At 52.5% G+C, this 25,031-nt stretch overlaps 1 protein-coding gene across 3 annotated transcripts in view; it reads left to right on the forward strand.

The window, feature by feature from the left end:
• The first annotated feature begins 4,049 nt into the window (after window positions 1–4,049).
• Window positions 4,050–25,031, forward strand: part of SMAD7 (SMAD family member 7) — a 30,820-nt gene continuing 9,838 nt past the window's right edge. Inside the window, exons 1-3 of one of the 3 annotated variants that reach the window (XM_025365682.1) lie at window positions 4,050–4,943; window positions 6,278–6,331; window positions 12,101–12,175. In XM_025365682.1, the coding sequence (XP_025221467.1) occupies window positions 4,331–4,943; window positions 6,278–6,331; window positions 12,101–12,175 (742 nt within the window). In that variant the 5' untranslated portion in view covers window positions 4,050–4,330. Of the gene's footprint in view, window positions 4,944–5,389; window positions 5,489–6,277; window positions 6,332–12,100; window positions 12,176–25,031 lie in introns of those variants that run through there. The other 2 variants (XM_025365681.1, XM_025365684.1) reach the window with 2 other exon arrangements.

Below are 25,031 nucleotides of genomic sequence, written 5' to 3' on the forward strand. Positions count from 1 at the left end.
TGCTGTTGGCCCAAGTTGCTTAACCAGTGAGTGACAACACTCCAGCCTGGAATCAGATTTTCTGACCTCTAGTCTGGTACTCTTTCTAAGCCTTTCTAAGGTGAAAATATGATACATTTCCCAGACACCTTAAAAATCCCATTTCTGTCTCTTTCGTCTTCCCTTGCCTATTGTGATAGGCCTCCCAAAGTGCTGGGATTACACCCTTTCTCCATTCTCTTCTGTGCTTTCTCGGCTGCTGTCTTCACCGGTTGCTTCTTAGAATGTTTTATACACACACACAAGGTTTCGATGCCCTTTTCAACAAGCCATATTTTAATTTACAATAAAATTATGATATTATACAACTGCAGCTTATGTGGCCTTACACAGTAAATGTTCAGAATGGCAGCTTCTGTCCTGTCCAATAGGGTTCTGTACTGCTTGGGGCATCCTACTGTCTTCCAAATCAATAAGTGTTAGGATCTCCTTGCCTGGAGATGATCATGTAAGCAATGTTGCTGATTTCTTCTGGAATGTATGTTACCAAAGGTACTTTTGGTGGGGTGGAGGAAGGGTCCAAATGCCCCTTCAGCCCTAAGTGTTGATTTCTAATTATTTATTAAGCATCTACTATTGTATTAATATAAGTCTTTTTAATTGCTGGAGGGGGAGAGGGCTTGAGCTCTAAAGGTGGCTAAGATTCATTCCTGCCTTTTCCTTTTAAGAACATATAATTTAGCTGAGGAGATGTACATTTCATCTTTTTCTTTTTTTTCCTTTTCTTTCTTTTTTTTTTTTTTTTTGAGACAGAGTCTCACTCTGTTGCCCAGGATGGAGTGCAGTGGCGCGATCTCGGCTCACTGCAACCTCCCTCTCCCGGGTTCAAGGAATTCTCCTGTCTCAGCTGGGGTTACAGGCATGTGCCACCTGCCTGTTTAATTTTTGTATTTTTAGTAGAGACGGGATTTCACCATATTGGCCAGGCTGGTCTCAAACTCTTGACCTCAGGTGATCCACCTGCCTCAGCCTCCCAAAATGCTGGGATTACAAGTGTGAGCCACCGCGCCCGGGCACATTTCACCTTTTCTAAAGATTATTTTAAGGCCAGGTGCAGTGGCTCACGCCTGTACTTTCAGCACTTTGAGAGGCCGAGGCAGGTAGATTACTTGAGGTCAGGAGTTCCAGATCAGCCTGGCCAACATGGTGAAACCGCGTCACTACCAAAAATTACAAAAATTAGCCAGGTGTGGTGGCAAGCGCCTGTAGTTCCAGCTACTCCAGAGGCTGAGGTGGGAGAATCATTTGATCCGGGGAGGCAGAGGCTGCAGGAAGCTGAAATCGAGCCACTGCACTTTAGCCTGGGTCAAGAGTGAGACTCTTAAAAAAAAAAAAAAGATTCTTCAAAGCCCCCAATGAGTTTCACTGCGGGCCTGATCTCATAATTCTCAATGGCTTTTTTTTTTAAAAAAATCGTATTTCACTGAATATGAAGTGAGGTTAGATCACCATGCCAACCAGTGGCCTCATCAATACTGATGTGTGTGTATTTAAATAATTACATTTCTCAGAGCCATCAGCTTTCACGCTGTATATGCGTTCATGCCCTAGCAATGCCATGCCCGTTTCTATGCAGTAACTCGCCAGCTTGACTATATGTTTCTTCGGGACCTGGGGTCAAGGTATAAACTCTCTGACCCTAAGCACCTTGAAAGCTACGAGGCCCAGAAACAGGCCCTGCATGCAAATAAATGCCCTAGGCAGGTCTGCTCGCTGGGTAACCTTCCCGCGCCAGGACGCAGGGTGGCTGGTGGCGGAGGTCTTCCGGGCCCGGGAGGAAACCTGCGGGCGGCGCGCAGGCGAGCCCCCGCCTCCCGCTCCCCTTCTCCCGCCAGGAGGCTGCCCCTCGCAGCTCGTCAGCCGGCCAAATGCATTCCATAGCTGTGCACAAGACACACTTCTCCAGGCAGTCCTAGAAACCGGAGCCCGGAGCGGAGAGGGCGGGAGGGAGCGCGCGGCCGCCGCTGAGGTCATATTCACGCCGCCTCCCCGCCCTCGGCGGCTGTTCCCCTCAGCGCACACTTCCCGGGGCCTCGGTCCAGTCCCGTATAAATGTCTTTTAAACCGAGACAGCGCTCTCCTCCCCTTGCCCTCCGGCGCGGCCAAGGGATCCGCCGCCAGGGCCTTTAAAACAAAACCAATGAATGAAGCGCTAGAGCGAGCGCGCGCGAGATGGCCACCGCGAAGCCCAGCCGGGTCGAAATCGGGCCACCGACCGGCTCGCTCAGCTCCAAAACTCGCAGCGAAGCCCGCTCGGTGCTCCCTGCTTTTCCAATTTCTCCATGGCTCCGGCCGGGGCTCAATCGATTCTGGGAGCTTCTCTGCCCCCCACCTCTCTCTCCCCTCCGTCGGTACCCCATCTACAGCCCCGGGAGGGGGTGGCGGTGGCGGGGGGTTGGGGGGAGAAATAGCTTTTAGAAACCCGATCTGTTGTTTGCGAAACACAATCGCTTTTTTTTTTTTTTTAAAGCGACAGGGTGTCTAGACGGCCACGTGACGAGGCCGGAGCCGGGCGCGCCACTGCGCAGTGGAACCAGCCGAGCAGAGGGCCGGAGGGGGGGTGCGGGGGGGCGGGGAGGAGGCGGCGGCGGCGGCGGCGGCTGGGGGCGGGGGAGGGAAGGGGGAGGAAGGGGGAGGGAAGGGGGCGGGGGCGGGAGGCCTTGCGGGAGGCGGCGAGCCCTGGGCACACTCGCTTGCTGCTCGGCGCACTGAAGATCTTGTCCCCGAGCCGCGCCAGCCGAGCCAGCCGGGCGCCGTGCTCGGTCCGCTCGCCGCGCGGGAGAGAGCTGCCCGAGACAGAGCCAGTCCGCCGCCGCCGAGCCGCCGAACGCCCGGCCCCTGAGCCCCAGAGTGCGGCGCGGCGAGCCCCTGGCGGCGGCAGAAGGACCCGAGCGCCAGGAGAGGGCGGACCGGGGACAAGGAGGCTCCCGGGCGCGACGAGGAGAGTCTCGGAGGAGGAGGCGCCGAGAGGACACCGGGGCCTCCTGCCGCCGCTGCTGGGGCCAGGCGAGCAGCCCATGCGGGGACCCTCGGCGGGCAGCCGCGGCCAGGGGAAGGGACACCGGCGGCCCCCGCACTAGGAAGCAGCCTGTGCCCGGGGGGGCGAGAACGCGCGACCCGCCTGGGGCCCTCCGCCGCCGCCGCCGCCGCGCCGCCCTCCTCCGCGCTGTCAGCCCCGCCGGGCTCAGCCGCCGCCGCAGCATCTTCTGCCCCTGCGCCCCCGCCAGCCTCGAGGAAGTCCCCGCCGAGGACCTGGGCCCCCAGGAGCGCAGGAGGAAAGACGAGAGACTCCCCTAAACCACCCAGATGCGCAGGATTGAAGCGGTCTAGCCAAAGCTTGCTGTGGATTAAAAAAATACACGATTTTTTTTTTTTTTTTTTTGGCAGAAGGAGAGGAAGACCAGCGGGGCTTTGCAAGGAAAAAAGGGGGGGATGTAACTCGTGGATACATTTTTCCACCCCTCAAACATCTTGTTATACTTTGTAAACATTTTCTTTTTTTAAACCCCAGCTCCAGTCGGACGCCCCCAGACCTCAGAGGTTCGAGGAGGTGGTGTTTTTCATTTGGGGCTTTGCATATTTGGTTGTTAGGTTTTGCGAGAGCCTTGTTATATCGCCAGACATCTCATGCGGGGTGAAGTCCACTCGGCCCCCTCCCCTGAGTCTTCGTGTGCACGGAATTCGAGGAGATCCGGTTACTAAGGATATAGAGAAAAAAAATAAATTGCGTGCTTGCTTTTTTTTTTTTAATTGCCTGCTTCTCCCCACCCCCAAATTAAGTTGCTTAGCAAGGGGGAAAGAGGCTTTTTCCTTCTTCCAGCAGCCCAGCCAAACGCCTTTCGCTTTTTTGCCCCCGCGGACCTTCCATGTAGGAAGCCGAGGCTGGCGAGCCCGACATTCGGGAGCCACTGCGGGGGGGCCTCTTTTTGGGGAGGCGCCGACGGGGGCAGGCTCGGCCGTCCCCAGGGAAGCGGCGGCCGGGTTCCTCCGGGGCGCGCCGGGGCCGGAGAGCCGCGCAGGGCGCGGGCCGCGCGGGGTGGGGCAGCCGGAGCGCAGGCCCCCGATCCCCGGCGGGCGCCCCCGGGCCCCCGCGCGCGCCCCGGCCTCCGGGAGACTGGCGCATGCCACGGAGCGCCCCTCGGGCCGCCGCCGCTCCTGCCCGGGCCCCTGCTGCTGCTGCTGTCGCCTGCGCCTGCTGCCCCAACTCGGCGCCCGACTTCTTCATGGTGTGCGGAGGTCATGTTCGCTCCTTAGCCGCCAAACGACTTTTCTCCTCGCCTCCTCGCCCCGCATGTTCAGGACCAAACGATCTGCGCTCGTCCGGCGTCTCTGGAGGAGCCGTGCGCCCGGCGGCGAGGACGAGGAGGAGGGCGCGGGGGGAGGTGGAGGAGGCGGCGAGCTGCGGGGAGAAGGGGCGACGGACAGCCGAGCGCATGGGGCCGGTGGCGGCGGCCCGGGCAGGGCTGGATGCTGCCTGGGCAAGGCGGTGCGAGGTGCCAAAGGTCACCACCATCCCCACCCGCCAGCCGCGGGCGCCGGCGCGGCCGGGGGCGCCGAAGCGGATCTGAAGGCGCTCACGCACTCGGTGCTCAAGAAACTGAAGGAGCGGCAGCTGGAGCTGCTGCTCCAGGCCGTGGAGTCCCGCGGCGGGACGCGCACCGCGTGCCTCCTGCTGCCCGGCCGCCTGGACTGCAGGCTGGGCCCGGGGGCGCCCGCCAGCGCGCAGCCTGCGCAGCCGCCCTCGTCCTACTCGCTCCCCCTCCTGCTGTGCAAAGTGTTCAGGTGGCCGGATCTCAGGCATTCCTCGGAAGTCAAGAGGCTGTGTTGCTGTGAATCTTACGGGAAGATCAACCCCGAGCTGGTGTGCTGCAACCCCCATCACCTTAGCCGACTCTGCGAACTAGGTGAGAAGTTGTCCCCTTACCCCCAACATTTTCCGGCGCGGCAGTGCTGGAAGAAAAGCCCTTAGGGCAGTGCGTTTGTGCAGCCATCCCTCCAGGGGGAGTGTGCATCCCCTCCTGGGAGGAGACTGGGGGCCGAAAGTACAGAAGGGACACGGGGAAACTCAAAGGGCATTCCCTGGGGGTTCCCTTCCAGGATTTCTCCTGTGTTGCCCCGAAGGGGTCTATGGGCACTGCTCCTGCACACAGTTTGCGGTTAAAAATTAGACGCCTTCATTTCCGGATCAACAAGGGGGTGCAGAGGGAGATGGGGGGGTCACGCCTCCCCGCACCCGGAAAGGCGTTGAGGTGTGTGACCGAGTTGGATTTGGTCCAGGCCCGCCAAGGAAGGCTGGGAGAAGCATGCTATAAAAAGGCTGGAAGGTCTCCGTATTTACTCCTTCAGTAAATAAGGAGAATCGCGTCGAACACAAGTGGCCCAGATACTGTCGTGGCCGCGCAGCTTTGGAGTTTTGGGGCAAAGAGAGTTGGATGGAAGGCCGAACTGGGTATCTGTCTCCTTTCAACTCTGCCAGCCCCAGGGTGCAGAGGAACAAACAGCCAGGAGAAGTTGGGTGTCCCCTACTTTTTCCTTCCTTCCGCACAGATAAGTCTATAGATTAGTGGGGCCCTGCGCCTCGGTGACGTTGTCGCCCCTTACTGCGCTGGGGCCAGGGCTTCTCGGCTGAGACCCTGAAACTTCTTCCCTTTTATCCTGTCAGCTTTCTCCATTCCTTCCTTTTCTGTATGTCTCTGTACACGGAGTGTGATGTGAGGGTTCACCCCGGGCGACCGCAGATCCCCCAAGTTCACCAGCACTCTTGGGCTGCATCTCCCGAGTGCGCTGGGAATGGGGAGCCCCGTGTCCCTCGCGCGGGTGCCCAGCGGACCGGCGGGGGCGGAGGTGAATTGCACCCCTGGGGGGCGGGCCAGGGCGGGGAACCGAGGTTGCTGGGAGCTGGGTCTGGAGTCCGAGAACGGGGAGGGGGTATGGTCGCCCCCCGCCTGTGAACTGTGAAGTGCGCGGCTCCGGCTGAGCCGGTGGTTTCCAGCCGGGCCAGCCGAGCGCGGCGGCGGCGGCCGCAGACGTGGAGGAGCGGAGCGCCGAGGCTGGCGCCAGGCGGCCTCTTTTGTTTATCTGACAGCTAAATATCAAGGCAATCACCGCCTCGCGGCCCTGCCTCCAACCCCCACAGCTAAGACAAACAGTTGGGCTAAAAGAATGCTTCTGTTATCATAAGTTTCTATCTCTCTTCTCATGGCTGGGCCTTTATTTTCTCTTGGTTTTTTAATTTCAGAGTCTCCCCCCCCTCCTTACTCCAGATACCCGATGGATTTTCTCAAACCAACTGGTGAGTAGATGATTTTTAAAATATCCTTCCTATCTTAAGTTAGAAATAGAGCCTCTAGAACCTGGCTTTTTGTGTGTAGGCAAAGGCTTGGAGAGGTGCTGGGCTTGCTTCACTTCACGTTGGTTCTAGGTTTCCTCTGTTGGAAGTTTGGTGAATTTTTCTGTTGTGACTGGGTTTTTGTTTTATGTTTTTGCAAAGATGTTCCCTTGATATGCTTTACATTTTGTTCCTTTTTCCTGTATTTGCGCTCTGTAGCCGGTGGGCTCAGCTTTGATACGTGGAAGCTTTAGTCCAGAGAGAAGTGTCTTGGGAACCAAATAGGACTGGTTGATGGGGAAAACTTGGAGACTTCGTGAGTGCCAGGAGCATCAACGGCAATAATGGAAAGCGTGATTAGATAGATGGGAAGGCGGTTTAAAAAGGTTCAAAGAAGGCTTTGGTCTGGAGTAGACACTGGAACGTTTCAGAAGTATAGGCAGTGAAAGGAGGATAGGTTCCCCCTGCCCCAGTCACCTGCAAGTCAGTCCTCTCCCGGGGTTTTCTCAGTATTCTCCATAGGGGCCGTCAAAGTTTTGAGCACAGCTCTGCCTGTCTGTTGCTTTGTCACTGACTGGCATGGAGCCAGGGCAGAAGCCCATTTGAGACTGGCACCAGCCCTGTTGTGGTTGTCTGCATTCAACTTCTGGCCGGCAGTAGCACAGGAGTCCATCCCTGGACATCACAGTGCTGGGGACAGGGTCAGCAAAATGAACTTCGGGGTGACAACAAGGACAAACCTCAATTCCTGGAGCTCCTTCTTACAGTAGGAGATAGATCTGTTTGCTACAAGTACAGGCCGTGTGTAACCTTGGTTTTTGTTCTTGTATACTGGTGCCTGGAAAAACATTAATACTTGGGACATTTTTATTTTGCCAAGGTTCTGGGAGAAGGAAAAGTGAAGAGTTGGGCACCATTTAGCTCCTGGAATTCTGCAAGTCCTTCCGCCTTCTGCATTTTGGCTGTTGGGCCTTTCCCCTCACTAATTAAAAGTTTTGCTGGGGCGTTGTCATAAATTAAATACTTTAATGAATGTGTAACCGAAGCCCATACTCTGCAGCCAGTCCTCCTGGGACTCTACCAGCTCCCTCAAGTTGGGAAGGCGTTCCTGCTTGCCTGGTGCCGGTCTAATAAGTGGCCCGCAAAGCATGTGATATTTTGCTTTCGATTTACAAAACACCAGATAAATGGTTATTAATGAGGAGATACCCAGCTCTCTGTATTTGTAACAAACATTAACTAGAATTACCAAGCTTTGTTTTCCTAAAGACTGTAACTTGACTGGGTTTTGGCTTAAAGAATCCAGACTTATTTTATGAAGTTAGTTTTCCAAGGGGCCACCTCTGACCTGTTTTTGTTTGTCCTTCCATATTCTTCAAATTTGGAGGTTTTCCTTAAAAGAGAGAGAACAGTGACCTTAGCCCCAGGGATAAAGACCAGCAGGGGTAAATGTTCCCAGAAACCTCCAAAAACCGTAGAAAAGAAAGGCCATGTTCCCTTGGGTTTCCTGCAGAGACACTGGGATAAATCTGTTCTCAGGATTTAAGCAGTCATTCTGCCAGGCCAGGACCTCATTTTCGGTGAGTGGAGTGATATATTTATTCATTAGCAAGTGTTGACATTAGGTAGCAAAATGTGTGTAAACAGAGAAGCCACAAAGACAGGAATGTGCCATTTCCAAGGGGGAGAAAAGTTCTCCAGATCAGCCAATAGGAAGTGATTAACCTGCCAATCGGAAACTAAGACAGCTGGTTACTCACCCAAAATGTTTTGTTGAAGATAGAACAAAAAAAGAAATGAGAAAAGGCGCTGCTGTGTAAGAATTTAGCATCAGTAATAGACAAAGCCCCCACAAAGGGAATTGTCCTGCCACATTGGAGGACGGCCAGGTCTGGAGCTGGAGCACACCCCCCTCCCACAGGTCTGGGGCTGGTTTTGCCAGCTGCTGTGGCCGGGGGCACTGAGGTCAGACCACAGATGGGCGCTGACCCAGGTCTTCATCCCCATTTTGCATATGGGAGAATGTTTGGCCCGGGAATCTACGTGCACCATTTACATTTTTCAGTTTCTAAGTCCTCGGTTGAATTTTTTGTCTTGGGTTACTAGGTGAAACAGGCACAAAGTTTTACAGTGGACAGCTGTTAAAATCTTAACCAGTTGCACAACTAAAGGAATACATCCTGTGACGTCTCCATCTTGGGAAAAGGTGATGGGAATGGGGCTGGGTCGTGGTACCCCTGCAGCCTTTGGAGACACAGAGGCTCAAAGCTAGGAGCTCCATTATGCTCTAATTTAAGCCACTCTACTCAGCCTCTGGGAGGCCTGGACTTGAGACACCTACATACTGTGTGGTCCAGCCAGCAGAGCCATCTTTGAAAGAGCGTTCACATGACTGACTGAACCTAGGGCGAGCCTGTTGTGACTTGTGGCTGTCAGAAGTCAGAAAGACACCCCTACCTCCGCATCCCACAAGAATTTGCTGTTTAAAGCTGGGTCTCGGGGATAGCTGTGTGGGCTCTGCTTCCCGTGTTTCACTGCATGTAATGGTCTGAAAGGTTTGAAGAATGGCTGGCCTTTGGGGGTGGCTGGGTGAGCTCTTGAGGGCCCCAGGTGGCCAGTGTCCATTGGCAGATCCAGCCTCCAAATCCAGGTCGGAAGTCTGGCATCTTGACCTGAGATCTGGCACTGCTTTTGCCTCTTAACTGAGGTGCCTCTTAACTTTTCTAGGCCTCTTTTAAAATCAGCATGATGAAAGAGTTCATTTTACAGGCATGATGATGTGCCTATCTAGAAATGTGAGTGCTATGTTCTTCTATAACCAGGGTTCATTTGAGTTCTGGGTTGGGTGAACTGGGGCAGAGCTGGGACCCTTGGGGTATACTCGTGGTGTGGTTGGTGGGTAGGGGCTCCTCTGTCTTTAACAGTGCTTAGGAAGCCCAGAACGCAGTTGCTGAGGCTATCATGGGACTCCCAGCTCCTTTACCTTGTGCTGATTCTCAATAGTTCACTCCTTGGCTGCTCCCCAGGGTTGGGTTTTCAAAGACTCTGTTGGAGCTGCTCGGAGAAAGGAATGAGTCTTTTTCTCCCACAGAACCTAGCGCTTACCGAGTGCTTGGTAATACTTCGTGTTGCATGAGTCAGGAGTGGCCTAGAGCTTCTGTCTGCCAGCCAGCCTGGGCTCTGGGGAACAGGCAACACAGGCCTAAGGTGAGACCCTGACTTTAGAGATCTGTCTGTGCGGAGCTTTTCTGTGAGTGAGAGATGGAGGTATGGCTCCTTAAACCTTAAGGCCAGTCTGGATGGCCTGGCCACCGCCAGGAAAGAGGGTAGGGACTCCATGGCCTGCCTGCGGGGTGAGAGCCATGGGATAGGGCTGGACTCTTAGGTATAGCCCAGCTCACTGGGTGGCCCTTTGAGCTAGTCAGTGGTGCCTCAGTTTACCTGGGTGCCTGTGGTATACTTTGCTTCTTCACAGGGGTGGCAGTAAGGCTTAATTAACGTTTGTAAATCCCTCCTGAGATCAAAGCCACTGCAGATGGGCAGAGCACCATTTCATAAAAACACTTGTGGTTGCCTGCGTGGAGCAGGCTTACCTTTGATCTGAGATGGGCTGACACCCTGAATGTGGTCCCAGCTCTGCTCTGAGATGCCTGGCTTTTCCTTTGAAACACACCTTGCCCCTGGGATTCTGCCAGCCAAAGGTGCGGGGGAGTGGCTGTGGATAAGTCATCATGTTTAATGTGGGGATGTCTTCTATCTGGGAGGAGTGGGTTGAGAAGCCTATCTCTAGAAAATGATGAAGGCCATCAAAAAGGTTTAGAAAGTGCAGAGTATACACCATTTAACAAGTAACTCCATTTCCTGCCTGCCTCTATTGTTTTCTGTTTGATTAAGTGTATCCTGTAAAACTGTATATTCATGTTAGGAATTAGACTTTACCCTGATAAAATGAGATTACACACACAGTCTTCTTTCTCCCCTGCCCACTGTGGCCACCTCATCCCCACACCTGCCTCCACTTCTGCCCCTCCCCTGCTTAGGAGAGTTCTTGAAAAGTTGTCCTTCCAGCCTGGAGAATGTGGGAGAGGGAGTGACCCGGAGTTAGAGAGAGAACCTTAGCATTAAGGGGGGCAGACAGCAGAAACCCAAAGATGGTTTGGGGCTATGTGTAGGCCACTGAAGGATTCCCATGGGCTACTTGTCCCTGGCTGCTGTTTTTTTTTTTTTTTTTTGAGACGGAGTTTCGCTCTGTCGCCCAGGCTGGAGTGCAGTGGCCGGATCTCAGCTCACTACAAGCTCCGCCTCCCGGGTTCACGCCATTCTCCTGCCTCAGCCTCCCGAGTAGCTGGGACTACAGGCGCCTGCCACCTCGCCCGGCTAGTTTTTTGTACTTTTTTAGTAGAGACGGGGTTTCACCATATTAACCAGGATGGTCTCGATCTCCTGACCTCGTGATCCGCCCGTCTCGGCCTCCCAAAGTGCTGGGATTACAGGCTTGAGCCACCGCGCCCGGCCTGTTTTTTTTTTTTTTTGGCTTTCCTATTTGCCAGCATGGCCGAGTGGTTCTGATTAGAAACCCACAGGGACATTGTCCTAGTGGCCTGGGGTAGGAGGCCTGGTGTCTGCATGATCCAACCTGTTGTGTTTGCTGCGGACTTGGGCAACACCTTTCCTTAGCCAGGCTCTCTCCTAGGACTTCAGGGAGTTCGGCGCCGTCAGTGGTGCATGACAAGCTTACAGGGTCTTGTGTATTTGTGTTTCATGGGACTAATGAGTTGTGGTTCATGGACATTAGGTTTTGCTTTAATTGCTTGGAGGGCGGTTGTGGAGTCTCTGTTTCTCAGCTGGAATTGTCATTATCCTCATTAACGGTGAGGTCACTGTGCGGAGTACCTGAGGGTGACAGAAGTTGAAGAGAAGCTTACAGTCTAGTTAAGGGCAGGTGCAATCTAAAGGTAAAAGTCAGTGAGGAAACTCCGAGTGTTGGGTGCCAGAGGTTTTATAGGAGCTGAGGGCAGAGAGCCTTGCAGGTCTGGGGTTGCCTGGGAAGGTTTCCAGAGATGAGGGGTTTGGACTAGCCTGGGAGAGGTAGAACATTTCCCCTCCGGCTCGGAGCCTTGCTGAGAATGTTCTCTGTCTTGATCTGGTGGTGGTTACACAGGTGTATACATGAGTAATATTCATCGCGTCTACTCGGGATTTTGTATACTTTGCTCTACTTAAGTTACTCCTCAATTTAAAAAGGGGAAAGAAGTCCTTACAGCCCAATACCAATCTTGAGAATGTTCTCAAGAACTGGGAAACCTGTCTTTTAAAAGGATGAAGGCAGAGAGGACATGGGCTCCAAGGAGGGAGGCTTCTGCCCTTGATGAGGGATGACAGAGCAACCAGGGTTAAGAAAGTCCAACCCAAACCTCCTTTGACCTTGGAACCACCTAGTATCCTTAATGGGGGACTGGTAATGCAAGAGAAATTCCAGCCAGTCTGATTGAGCCTGACTTGAGTAATGATTAACTGGCCGCCCGGAGCCCAGACGGGTGACAAGGTGCTGTGGTCTGTCTTACGATGGGCAGCGAAGCCTGAGCAGACCATTAATAATCAGCATCAAGGCCACGAGTCAGCCTTTTGGAATGTGTGGTTTGTCTTTCATGCTGTTTAGAGCGTGCTTAAAGATGGATCTTGGTGTTTTTATTTGTGTATTTATTTCTTTCTCTCCCCTTTTCAAATCCACAGCAGACTGTCCAGATGCTGTGCCTTCCTCCGCTGAAACAGGGGGAACGAATTATCTGGCCCCTGGGGGGCTTTCAGGTAAGATGCTTTCTCTTATTTTCTTGGCAGTTCCAGGGTTTCTTGAAATTGCTAGAGACTGGAGGAATGGGGGCGGCCTTCTGCCACCCCAGCTGGTCTGGACTTCATTCTCATTTTTATATGCCTTAAGCTGGATGCAACGGTGGTGACATTGTGGTACCTTTCAGCTGCTCACCCTGCAGTCCTTTACGCTGTGGACACTGGGTGTGTTCCGTGGACGGGGAGACAGGAGCTAGCTGGGGATTGCTTTGGTGTGTGAAGTGTTTCCCGGTTATTTTTAAGCAGCTCCTGGCTTGAGGGGCTTCAGCTTGGTGACTTTGGTGTCATTAACTCATGCATTTGAGCTCTTTTTTTGCTTTTGCTCTTTGTGCATGGGGGATGTAAAGGGAATGGACCCACCTTTAAGGAACTTGTTGAAGACAGATCCCAAGCGTACGATGGGATTTCAGAGCAGATCTGAGGCTTCCCTCCCAAGTTCTGATTCCCAGCCCAGCTTGCTGCAGGATTTTGCAGCACATGTCCGGGCCTGGGAGCACCAGGGTGGGAGCACTGCCTACAGTAGGAGCTATAATGGTTCCCTAGCGGGGCAGGTTTTCCTCGCGGCACACAGGTGTGCGTGAAGGCCTGGAATGCCAGTGCTGGGGAGTCACGGGGCTGGCTGAGAGGCACTGGGTAGCCATAGCATTGTTGTTCCTGAGGATGTGAAAAGAGGACAGTACTTAGAGAAACTCACTGGCAATGTACATGGGATGCATTTCATGTTCTGAAGAAATCCTATTTCTATCTGTTTTTCCATCCCCACCATGTCGTCACTAGATTTTCTAAGAAATGGCTGAAGCAAGAGGGAAAACAACCTTAGAAACAAATGCTAGCAGAGTTTTGGGCATTTGGCATTTCCTTGCCTGTAGGATCAAGTGGTAGCAGCTCAAATAGAAGCTGTGCCCCGTTGTGGTGTATCCTCTTGTGTGAGGGGCATCCTCTTTTGTGGGGTGCCTGCTCTACTTGAAGTGTTTCCTCCATGGCTGGCTGAGGCAAAGTTCATTCCCGGACGGCTCCCTCCCAGGCTTCCCTCTCCAGGAACTGAGCTTGCTGAGAACGTCTTTAGGGAGACCCTTGTTTGTTTTCATTTCAATGCAATATATACTCTGACTGTTATCCGAGACTGAGGGTATTGTTTATTCAAAGCTTCTAATGAGAATTAAGCAGGAAAAAGAGGGACCCAGAGAAGGGAGGGGGCTTCAGGCAGGACAGTGGGAGTGGACAGAGGGAGAAAAGGCAGCAGTGTGTGAACTGCATCTTTTCTGCTTTCTAAGGCTGAGAGAGTTCTTGAAAGAAAGAAGGCCAATGAGAGGAAAGGGTCTCAGCAGAATAACACGCTCAGGATGTTGTTAGATAGTTTTATTTTTTAAACCCTGAATGTGCAGGGAGGAGCCCCGGCCCCTCCAAACCACATGAAATAAGCAAGGGAAGTGGCAGCTTTTGAAAAGGTCCTTTCGGAAGGTTTGTCTTATTGATAACATCTTGTCTGTCTCCCCTGCTGGAGGAAATGGCGACACAGGCTGAGATGCCAGCCTGAGCGCCTCCTCACCCACCCGCCCATGCCATGTGACCTGTGGAGCCCTCAGGAGATGGGTGGGCTTTTTTTTTTAATTTTTATTTTTGACAGAGTCTCGCTCTGTCACCCAGGCTGGAGGGCAGTGGCACGATATCGGCTCTCTGCAACCTCCGCCTCCCAGGTTCAAGCAATTCTCCTGCCTCAGCCTCCCAAGTAGCTGGGATTACAGGCACCCACCACCATGCCCGGCTAATTTTTTGTATTTTTAGTAGAGACGGGGTTTCACCATGTTGGCCAGGCTGGTCTCAAACTCCTGACCTCAGGTCATCCATCCACCCCGGCCTCCCCAAGTGCTGGGATTACAGGTGTGAGCCACCGCACCCAGCCGATGGGTGGGCTTTTTGTTCCCCAAAGCTCTTCCAGTCCTAGAAAGAAACTGGGGGTAAAACAATCATTAACTCCTTCCCCTCACACCCCAGGTGATTGTAGACACAGATATTAATAAGGAGCTGCCAGGAAGAAGCAGTGACTCCCTGAAGGGGCAGCGTGGCTTCAGAAGGCTGCAGAAAGGAAAAAGGGGGCCCTCCACATGGAAAGAGCATTTGTTTTGAATTTCTTCCCTTGATTTACTAATTCCGAAGGCTTCAAAGTTTGAGCTCTTTCTTCTTTCAGTTCAGAGTTGGTGCAGTGTATTCATAATGGGCCATGGTGGGGAGGGTACAGTGTTTTGGGGGTTGATGTCACTGGCTTGGGGGCATCTGGAGGGGAGGCGATGGGCACGGAGAAAAGCCCAGGGCTGTCCTCTTTGTAGCGAGAATGCCTTCCAAAAGGGAACTCTATTGGCCCCGGTCCAGGGCAGAGAGTTTTGTAAATGAAGAAAGCCCAAACCTCCTCCTTTTCACGAAGTTGATCCTTCCATGGGGGGTGGCCTGGGTGTGTCTGCCTTGCTGAGGATGAGGCCAGTGCCTGGATGTGGCAGGGCTGGATGGGGGAAGGGGCATAGCAGACACTGAGGTTGGGGGTTGGGAGCCTGGCAGCAAGGTGGGGAGCAGTGAAAACGCCAGTGAGGAGTTTCTCCCTCCTCCTCCTTGAAATAACCTCTCTGAGCCTCTTTCACAGGCCCTGTGTGCTGTTTTCCTTCCTGTCCTGCCCTGGCTGAGAGCGGGCTTAATGAATGGGGCTCAGTTTAGGGTGGGAGGAAGGTCGGCAGCAGGAGCCAGGGCTTGATTCTTTTGGCAAGGGAAGAAGGGAAAGAAAAAACAGCCAAATGTGAAAATGTGTGCCTTGGAGGTGGGGGTGGGGTGTGCTCAATGGCCTGTCCCCTCCTGAAATGCAGGGGTGACTCCAAGGCTGGCCCTTCCCTTTCCTGCGCCCTTGCAAACTGCCGGGGAGGAAGGGGAGTGGGTGGGTAGGAGCCTGGGGGCGGGGCTGCTGGCTGCAGGTTGGAATTCCAGCATTGCAGCTTTCTTTTGGGGGAGTGGTGGGGGTGGGTAGACGACAGGCCTGGTCGTTGGGGACTTGCAGTGAAACACACCCCACCCCTGCAAGTTTCCTCGGTCTGGGAAAACGGGACATTTTTAGAAGGCAGCGACTTGCTTCCAGGAGATTGTACTTTCATTTTTGACAGCTGGCTTTCTGAGACAGATGGATTGCTGGGTGCAGGCTTGTGTGTGGATGTGTGTGTGTGTGTGTGTGTGTGTGTGTGTTGAGGGGGTGGGTGAGTGGGTGGGTGGGTGTTGCCACAGACGTGCAGAGAGACAATCCCGTGCGCAAACACATGAGAGTGTGCAGATGCCCACAGGCAGGCTCTGGGATAGGGTGGGTCCCTGTCGCTGGGGTGGGTTGATGTCAGGGTGGCCTCTCCAAGAGGTTGTGGACTTGGTGGGTGGAGTTTGTGAATGGATTCTGCATTGTGATTTGGCAGTCTGCGCCCGACCCTCTGGGATGGGTGTGTTTTGAAAGGCATGCAACTCCCGAACAGGTCCTTGCCACTGCTTGGACATGGATGTGTCATGGCTCAGGAAGATCACCTGAGAGGTCTTATGTAGCTGGGAAGCCTCTAGGCTCAGATTCGTCGTGGAAATGGAAAGGATTTGCTCCCAGAGCTTTCCGGGGATCACTGGGGATGCAAAGCATCTGTTGGAAGCTATCATCTTTGCAGCCTCCATCTGGAGTTTCTGTCTGGGGGCTTTCATTTTGCCTGTCTGCTGTCCTGGTTTGGGTGGGTTGAGGGAGCAGCATCTCCCTTGTGAGTTCTAGGTTATTCAACTGCAGACTCATCTTCTAGCCTCCTCCTTTATGTATGAATGTCTAGAACTGGCTCGGCCTCAGCCCTATGGACCTCCCCAGTTAGGGTAGGGACTGGAAGCCAGCAACCACTTGTAGTTATTTAAACTTCAAAAGAAATGCTCCCATGGATCTCAAGGAGGGAGGTAGGAGGCAGTGGAGACAGAAGTGCTCACGTGTCCTGGGAAACCCCATCTCTTGGCTGTGCAAAGTCATACTTGTTGGAGAGACCCGGCACCAGGCCTCCAACCCAAGGGTGGCCAACTGTTTTGCTAAGGTCTTAAGATTCATCTGTGGCCACTAGTTCACAAGTCTGGGGGATGGGAGCGTCCTTGAGTCAGTATCCATTCAGCATTCAAGAATGTTTCTCTCTCCGTCTCTTTGATCCCTGCTGGCATCTGTCATAGTCTCAGAGGAGAGCCTTCAAAAATACCTGTATAATCTGAAAATGCACCCCTGGCTCAGTCCACAGTTGACTTGGGCTCAAACCAAGTAGCGTAGGAAACATTGCTCCATCCTGTTTTAAGGAAAGTTAATCAGCTGCACGTGAACAATTATTCATTGTCTGGCTTGGAATTGTGATCGCGAACTGGGAACCTGGGCGCCTGTTGCTCTGCTTTTTAAATTTTTTTTTATTTTTTTAAATTTTTTTCTTTTATTGTACTTTAAGTTCTAGGGTACATGTGCACAACGTGCAGGTTTGTTACATATGTATACATGTGCCATGTTGGTGTGCTGCATCCATTAACTCGTCATTTACATTAAGTATATCTCCTAATGCTGTCCTTCCTCCCTCCTTTAAATTAAGTCACCTCCCCATGCCTGGCTACAAAACAGCTCATGGTTTCACTGAGATCTCTAATGCCATTGTGGAGTGAGGGTGGGGGGCATAGGTTGAGCTCACAGGCACGTGGGCCTTTCACCCAAGTGCTCATGAGCATGAACTTTGGGGGACTCAGGTGGACAGGTGCTTGTGACCATGAAAAAGCTCCTTCCTTCCCATCGCCTTAGTACCCTGCAGGCCACTGTGAGAAATGACAGTCTGGAACTCGAGACCTTCTGCCTCTCCTTAAACACCTGCCAACAGGATGAGTCAGGGCTAGGGCGGGCTCACCTGGTGCACACCCACACCCTGGTGAAGACCAGTCCTGGACCCCGCCTCTTCTGCAGTGCCCCAGGTCATGCACTTCCCCCTGGAGAAGGGCTTACTGATAAAACCCCTTTTGTCCTGGAAAGAATGTGGCAGTCAGGCAGGGGTTAAATACAGGGTGACAGCATTTAAAATCTCTGGAGCAAATTTAGGCTGCTCTGCCGGCCAGACAAGCTGGTCTGCTGCCTCACGCATCCTGTCCCCAGGCAGAACTGGGCCAGCAAAGGGAGAGGGGGCCAGGTGAAGGCCAGGCTTCGGGTGGTGTCACTTTTGGTGACGCTCTAGCACGCTGATTGCCCTTCACTTCCTGCACGCGCGCGCGCACGCACACACACACACACACACACACACACACACAGAGGCCTCTACAGCAAAGCCTGGCTGTAGCTGCGTAGACTTGTACACCTATGGGACCTCCGTGGCAAGCTCAGAGCCAGTGGAGCAGTGAAAAGGGAGGAAATGCTGAAGAATTCATGATCAAGTTTGGCTTCCTTTGCTGCTTCTTAAAATTTTTTTTATTTTTTATTTTTTATTTTTATTTTTGTAATTTGAGACGGAGTTTTGCTCTGTCACCCATGCTGGAGTGCAATGGTGGGATCTCGACTCACTGCAACCTCTGCCTCCGGGGTTCAGGCGACTCTCCTGCCTCAGCCTCTGAGTAGTTGGATTACAGGCGTGTGTCACCATGCATGCCTAGCTAATTTTTGTATTTTTTGTAGAGACAGGGTTTTGCTGTTTTGGTCAGGCTGGTCTCAAACCCCTGACCTCCGGTGATCCACCTGCCTTGGCCTCCCAAAGTGCTGGGATTCCAGGCGTGAGCCACTGCGCCTGGCCTCTTTGCTCCTCTATTATTGCTGTTACTGTGTCATAATTCCTTGCAGAATTATGATGGCCAGGCAGGTGTTTATTCCCTTCGGTCCAGGCCTTGAACTCGGAGCAGCATCCTCAAAGCAGTTGTCTTCACCTGGCAGAAGAAAACAAAGGTATAAAGTGCTGGTTCCTAGACTTGCTCACCACACTAAAATCCCTCGGGATTCAGCTTCCCAGATAGGTTTTTTGCTTGCTTGTAGAAACATTTGAGAGAAAACTATTATTAAGTATACATGGTCCACTGTTTTGCTTTGCTGTCATGAATGGGATTGTAAAAGGGACCCATGGGACCGGGTTTCCTTTTGGGGTGATGAAAATGTTCTGGAACTGGAGAGTGGTGACGGTTGCACAGTTCTCTGAATGTATGTGTATTTTACCACAGTTTTGACCAAAAAAATGGCCAGCGGAAGGTTTTAAATACATGCAGATATTTGGATAATCTATAAGGAACAATGATTGTGGAGAGTAACATTGGAGAGACTTCTGTTAGTTGCCCGGGACCTGATGATGGTAGACATTTGTTTTGGTGGCAGCCCTGAGGTCACATGGAAAGTACATTGATGGGCCAGGGAGCAAGGCTGGTAGCCTGCCTGAGATCTCTGGGGTGTGTGTGTGTGTGTGTGTGTGTGTGTGTGTGTGTGTGTGTGTGTGTGTGTGCGTTTTGAGATAGAGTGTCACTCTGTCACCCCGGCTAGAGTGCATGGCGTGATCTCGGCTCACTGCAACCTCCACCTCCCGGATTCAAGCCATTCTCATGCTTCAGCCTTCCTAGCAGCTGGGATTACAGGTGTGCAACACCATGCCTGGCTAATTTTTTTCTAGTAGAAGGGGGGTTTCACCATGTTGGCCAAACTGGTCTCGAACTCCTAACCTCAAGTGATCCGCCCAACCTGGCCGCCCAAAGCGCTGGATTATAGGCGTGAGCAACCAGGCCTGGCCTTCTGCTGTGTGTTACCTGAGCAAGCAGACACATCTGTGTTGATCTTTCGACCTTCCGTTTTTCTTCGTGGGTTCCAGAAATGAGAGACAGGAAAGTTCCCTCTGGTTTGATTCCTGGCCTGACTTTTCTGCCAGGGGAAGTGAATATGCTTGTTCTCACGCCGCGGGGGTCCCCTGGCCTGCCCAGCCTAGTGACTGTGAACAAGGATGGTGCCAGGGTTGGCTCCCAAAGCTGGCGATCCAGACCCTTCCTGGGCCACTGGAGACCCCAGTCCCTGTGATGTCCTTGCCCAAGTTCTAGGGCTGCAGAGGCCGCAGGTGACTGGCCCGGGCGCCCTCCCTTCACAGGAGCCTCGTGAAAGGATACTGTAAGCACAGCCGCTGGGAGGTCACCACTGGCCCTACCACCTCTCGCTCAGTATTGAATGGCTAGCCCCAAGGCTGGCCGCCTGCCTACTGTCACACAGAGGCTTCCTCTCCCGGCTATTTTCAGCAGGAAGATATTATTAACTGCTGAGGCACAGTTCTCAATTTAGTGGTTAACACACCAAGAAAGCAACACTCACCTGATCCTGGCCACTCTACCTAAACCTGTTGGCTCACTTGGGGGACTCGGCTGCCCCCCAGCCTCTCTGTTTCTCTCTGTGGGTTCACCTTGGAGATCTGGGCTACTAGCGCCATTCCCGTGGAAGCTGCCCCTGTAGATTCAGTATCTGCCATAGAGAGAAACAGGCTTCTTTTGAAGCCAACTCTTAAAGGTGTAGAAAATGATCGTAGTTATACTCTAAGATGGGGACATGTTTTAATCGGGATGGGCACTGGCTGGGAAAAGGGACTTTCAGCGGTGTTGAGGACAGTTATTTAAAACAGGGCGATAACTTTCACCTTGTAAGTTAACAGGAAATATTGGGACAAGACAGGAAATTGCGTCACCTCTTTTTTAAGAAGAACTCCAGAAAAAAGTGGTTCGTGAAAGGTAGTGGCTGAGAAACGGCTAGCCTGTTTTCTGTTTTGTGTTTTTTTTTTCATCCCTTCCACTCCCACGAGAACATGTACACAGCCATTTTCTTTAAGAAAGGCTGAGAGCTTTATGTTATTTTTATTATTAAAAAAAATATTTCACCAGAAGGGTCACCTTCAGTTGAAATGTTAACTGCAGCCTTATTTCCCATTTTACTAAAGAATCTTTCATGACTTTTTCAGCTTCCTTCCCCAAATGGTAAGGCCAAGCAGCTCTTGGCTGGAAGCTAATTCTGGTTTGGCTGCGGAGTCCTCAACACTGAGCCCCACCCAGTGTCATTAGCTCAGTTTTAACTTGCAAAAAAAAGATTGTTTTTTTTTTTTTTTTTTTTTGGATGAGGGGTAGGTAAGAATTTACTCACGCCTTTAGCCTTTTTACTCACCCCGGTACTGCCTTTTCCTAGCAGACGTGCCTGGCATTTAGCCGCTGGGAACTCAGGGCTGCCTTTGTATTTTCAAGCCACCGAGTCCCCCTCATCCTGCAGGAGTTCTGTAACTTTCCTGAGACTGTTTCTAGGGTGCTACTGAGGAGTGGAGGGGAAATGGGTCTCGGAGCTCCCCTGGTACAGCCGTGTCCAGTAACTGTGCTGTGCTTTGGAGGAAGGGGTGATACGGTTCTCCTAGAAGCATCTCCCAGAGAGGGGGCTTGCCACAGCCCTACAGTGGTGTAGGTGAGGTCCAGTTCCATTTATTTGTCTCTGGGTTTCTAAATCCCCTCTTGGTTGATGTCATTGTTCTAATGATACAGGGCATGGGACATTGCCCCGGCCCCGTGCTGCCAAGGAACCATCTTTAGGATAGAGACCAGAAAGAAAGAGACCTGTGTGTGTGGCTGGCCCATTCTCCACTCACGCTCACCCCCACCCTCCCAGCTTTTTCCTTAGCGTGCTTTGTTTTGTTTTCATAACACAACAAGGGCCCTGGGGTGTGTAAAAGCATTGTTGAACACTTGGTGGGGTAACTTGTCCAAACAGAGCGGGACGCCAAAGCAGAATGCTGTGGGCAGGTGGTGTGCCGGCAGAGGTTGGCGGGCCGGCGCCTGCCTTGGAAACACCTTTCAGCAGCATCTGCTACAGCCGCTGCTCTCGGCCTGGCGCAGAACAGGGCTTCTCTCTTGCGTCCTCCGCAGGGAGTCCGGGAGAGGGACTTGGTCCTTCTGACTGACTTCCTGCTTAGAAGGTGTGCTCCCCTCTCGAGTGGGTTCACATGTGCCTCCCTCTCTTGAGTGTGAAGCTAGGTGGGCCCGCTGCTTTGGAAGAAGCCAGTGTGTCCCTGTGATTCATTTATGGAGCAAATATGTATTGACACCTATGATATGCCAGGCTATGTGCTGTGCAGAGGGCCAGTTCCTGGGCCGCGATAGAGTTAAGAATTGGCAGATGGAGTGGCTTGTCCGAAGGTGATGTTGAATCCATGGGGATGGAGCCGGGGAGAGGGGGGATTGAATATGAGTTGCCTCCATCTGGAGGCAGGCCGGGGCAGCTTCTGTAGGACAGAAGAGCCTGGTCCCTCCATGAAGCCAGGCCATAGGTGAGGGAGGTGCAGGGGTGGGCCCCCTGGAGTAGGCAGAGCTCTTGAGTCATCTACTTCTGCTTCTGCTGTGGTTGTGTGGTCTGTTGAGAATTGAGATAAAGCTTGTGGATAAACAGAAACAGAGGCAGGTCTCCCGGGTTTTGGTTCCAGCCCGCCTCCCCACCCCTCTTCTTGCTGATTGTAAGATGACAGCAGGAAGAACAGGAGCTGTGGTTATAATCCACCCTCCAGACCCTGGTAGTACCTGGGGCACAGCACAGAGTGGAAGTGACCAGCCTAGCGCCAGGCTCCTCAGTGGACCACAGCCAAGGGGTGGGGAAACATCTGGAAAGACAGTATCTGATGTCTTGACAGCCAGAGGGGAAGTGGGATGTTTTCGAAGCCCAGGAGTGACTTTGCCTTTGTAACTCCAGACGACTTGATTCTCATGAAGACCATCTAGGGGATGAAACTGTTGCTTTTTAATTTTAAATCTGAGAGTTAAGCCCGTTTCTGAGGTGTCAGCCCTGCGTGTGAGGCCCTGGCCTGTCTGGGGTTGGGTTTGGATGAAATAATCTAAGATGCAGTTACCAGGGTGTTTCATTTTCACGTTCATCCTTCCCTGTCTGTTCCCCCGGGGCCAAGCGATGGCTTCCGAGCTGTGTGGAGTTCACTAATTGAATTACTCTTGCTCCTCCGTGGAGCCCCAGGAAGAAAAGGCGGGGAGCGCTGCTTTTGCTGGGAGGTTTGATCAGAGCAGAAAGGGAAGATGTGGTCTCAACTCCAGTTTCATCTTGCAAAGTTGGGAGTTTCTTTCAGCCAGAAGACAACTCAGATAACCAGGCCAGCAACTGTGTGCTCATTTCAGTATAGCTTTCTTACGTTTTGATCTGCGACTGTCACTCAACGGAACAAAAACAATAAGACGCCAAGATATGACTGTGCCGTTAGCAGATTGGCTGTCTGCATTTTCTGGGGTGGCTCACTCGGAGATTAAATGATTGTCCCTGTCTCCTGTCCCACCTTCCAGTCACCTCATGACGCTGTTAAGTGTCTCCTTCCCCGGCAGGCTAAGTGAGGGTCATCAAGAGCTGGGCCTGGGGACCTGGTCAGCCCCACTGCAGCCTCTGAGCCAGCCCTGCCCCACCCCCTCATGAATCAATAACCAAGAGGGAAAATTAAAAGCTTAGTTCTCAGTGTGATCTGAGTGCACCATACTGTTCTTACAAATAGATGGGCCCCATCTCCTGCTCAGTGGGGACACAATCAAAACCCCGTTGGGGGGCTGTTTCCTGGGGAAGAGCCCAGGATCATGGAGCCTGCAAAGGTTCAAAAGCCTCCTCTTCTCCCCAGGGTGTCCAGGATGCTGTAGTCCCAGGAGGGGGCTGGGAGAGAATTACAATGGCGGGGCCAGCATCCTCCACCTTTTTTGTCGCTAGACACTGGCCTGCCCTCCTGGGTTGAGACCGAGTGTCTCAGCCCCTGGCTGGCCACATGGCCTTGCAGGAGCCATTTCTGTGTTCTGGGCCTCAGTTTTCTCATCTGCAGAATAAGGGCTTGGGCTTGGCTGCCGAGTCCCTTCAGTGATCTGTGATCTTTGTCCCTTGGGTTTGAGGGGTGTGGGAATGACCTGCCATTGATGAGATATCCCTATGGAAGCCAAAGACTTCTTCCATTCTAAAATAAAAACATTGTAGTTCTTCCTGTCTCTTGACTTGCAAACTCTTCCAAGTATGGGTGAAAACTGAGGACTGTCCAGAAAAATGCACGATATACTACAATTTGTATACATTTGCAGGGGGCCGCTATCTTTGCTGAAGCCCAGTCCCACCCGTGGAATCCCCAATTCAGGAACTCCATGCTTACGAGGACTGGTTATGGGGGTGCAAAGGAGAGCATTAAGAGAGCTGAGGCCTTTTTTCTTTTCTTTTATTGTGGTAAAATATACATAAAACTTACCATATTAACAATTTTTAAGTGTATAGTTCTGTGGCATTAAGTACATTCATATTGTGCTGTTATCCCCACCGTCCACCTCCAGAACTTTCATCTTCCCTAGCTGAAACTGTTCCCATGGAACACTAACTTCCCTTCTCCCCTCCCCCCAGCACTTGGCACCCACCATTCTCCTTTCTGTCTATGAATTTGCCTCCTCCTCTAGGTACTTCATAGAATAGTGGAATCAGACAGTGTTTGTGCTTTTGTGATTGGCTTATTTAACATAATGGCCTCAGGGTTCCTCCATGCTGTAGGGTATGTCAGAATTTCCTTCTTTTTTAAGGCTGAATAATATTTTATTGTATGAATATCCCATGTTTGGTTGATTTAGTGCTTGATGGACACTTGGCTTGCTTCTACCTTTTGGCTATTGTGAATAATGCTGCTGTGAACATGGATGCGCAAATACCGTAGGAGTCCCCGCTTTCAGTTCTTCTGGGTATATACCCAGAGGTGGAATTGCTAAATTACACTGTCATTCTGTGTTTAATGTTTTAAGGCATCGCCAACGGCAGAGCCTCCTTGACTTGTGTGTCGGCACACACTGATCACATGGGGTGGGGGAGCCCTACCGACTGCGGGTGGGCTTGAGGGTGAATCCTGGGGCAGAGGGAGTGCGAAAGGCGGGAGGGGGCAGTCTGTCCCTGCACAGTGGGGGAGGGGCAGTGCTGGGCTGCTGCAGTCGCCAGCCAGATTTGGAGCTCACATTTATGGGAGCCCATGTTTATGGGAGACCTGGAGGCTCTGAAAGGTGGGGCACCCAGCACAGAGCGTCTGGCTGTGTGTGTTGGACTCCAGGGCCTTGTGACAGCAGCTTCTGGGTGGGGGACCCTTTCATTCTTCTTTTATTCCCTTGACCTCCTAACTGGAGGTTAGGAGTGGGAGGGCCCGCCAGAGGGAGTGGGGGCTCGGGTCTAGGAGGTCCTGGGTGCTTCAGGGGTGAAAGGGCTGGGATGGCTGAACAGTGAGTGTGTCCAAGCGGGAGAGATTAGATTACGGAGGCAGACAGAAGTAATGATTAACTTTTCCAGTCTGCACGCTGTCTCCAGGCTGTCGTACTGTTGTTTTTCCCTCTAAGTACAGTGCGGCCCTGGCCTGGCCAGGCCCTGGTATTGGGTTGTAAAGTGAGAGATGGAATGAGGGCTGGGAGTGCACAGGGAGGGAGCTTGCCGGAGAGGAGGGATCTTTTCCATCGGATCCTGCATTGGAATTTATTGGCTGGAATGCAGTAAATGTTCAAAATGCCATCCCATCCAACAGTTTTCATAATTGTTATGGAACAAGGGGAGCCGGGGGAGGGGAGGAATGAAAAGGACTTTTGTTTCTCACTGTATTTTTCCACGTCTTCAGACAGCTTTCCTACCCTCTAGAAACTGGAGTGGAGTTGGACCTGTGGGGGATGGGGTGGGAGAGGGCAGGGTCTGCCTTTGGGTCCTGTGATACCTTCCAAGGACTTAGGGGTCCTGGTGCCCTGGGACTTTATTCAAACGAGGCCCACGGCAAAAGTAGCTTGGTTTCTTGCAGGC

This window comes from Theropithecus gelada, chromosome 18 (genome assembly GCF_003255815.1).
Source record: "Theropithecus gelada isolate Dixy chromosome 18, Tgel_1.0, whole genome shotgun sequence".
In the NCBI taxonomy this organism is placed as follows: Eukaryota; Metazoa; Chordata; class Mammalia; order Primates; family Cercopithecidae; genus Theropithecus; species Theropithecus gelada.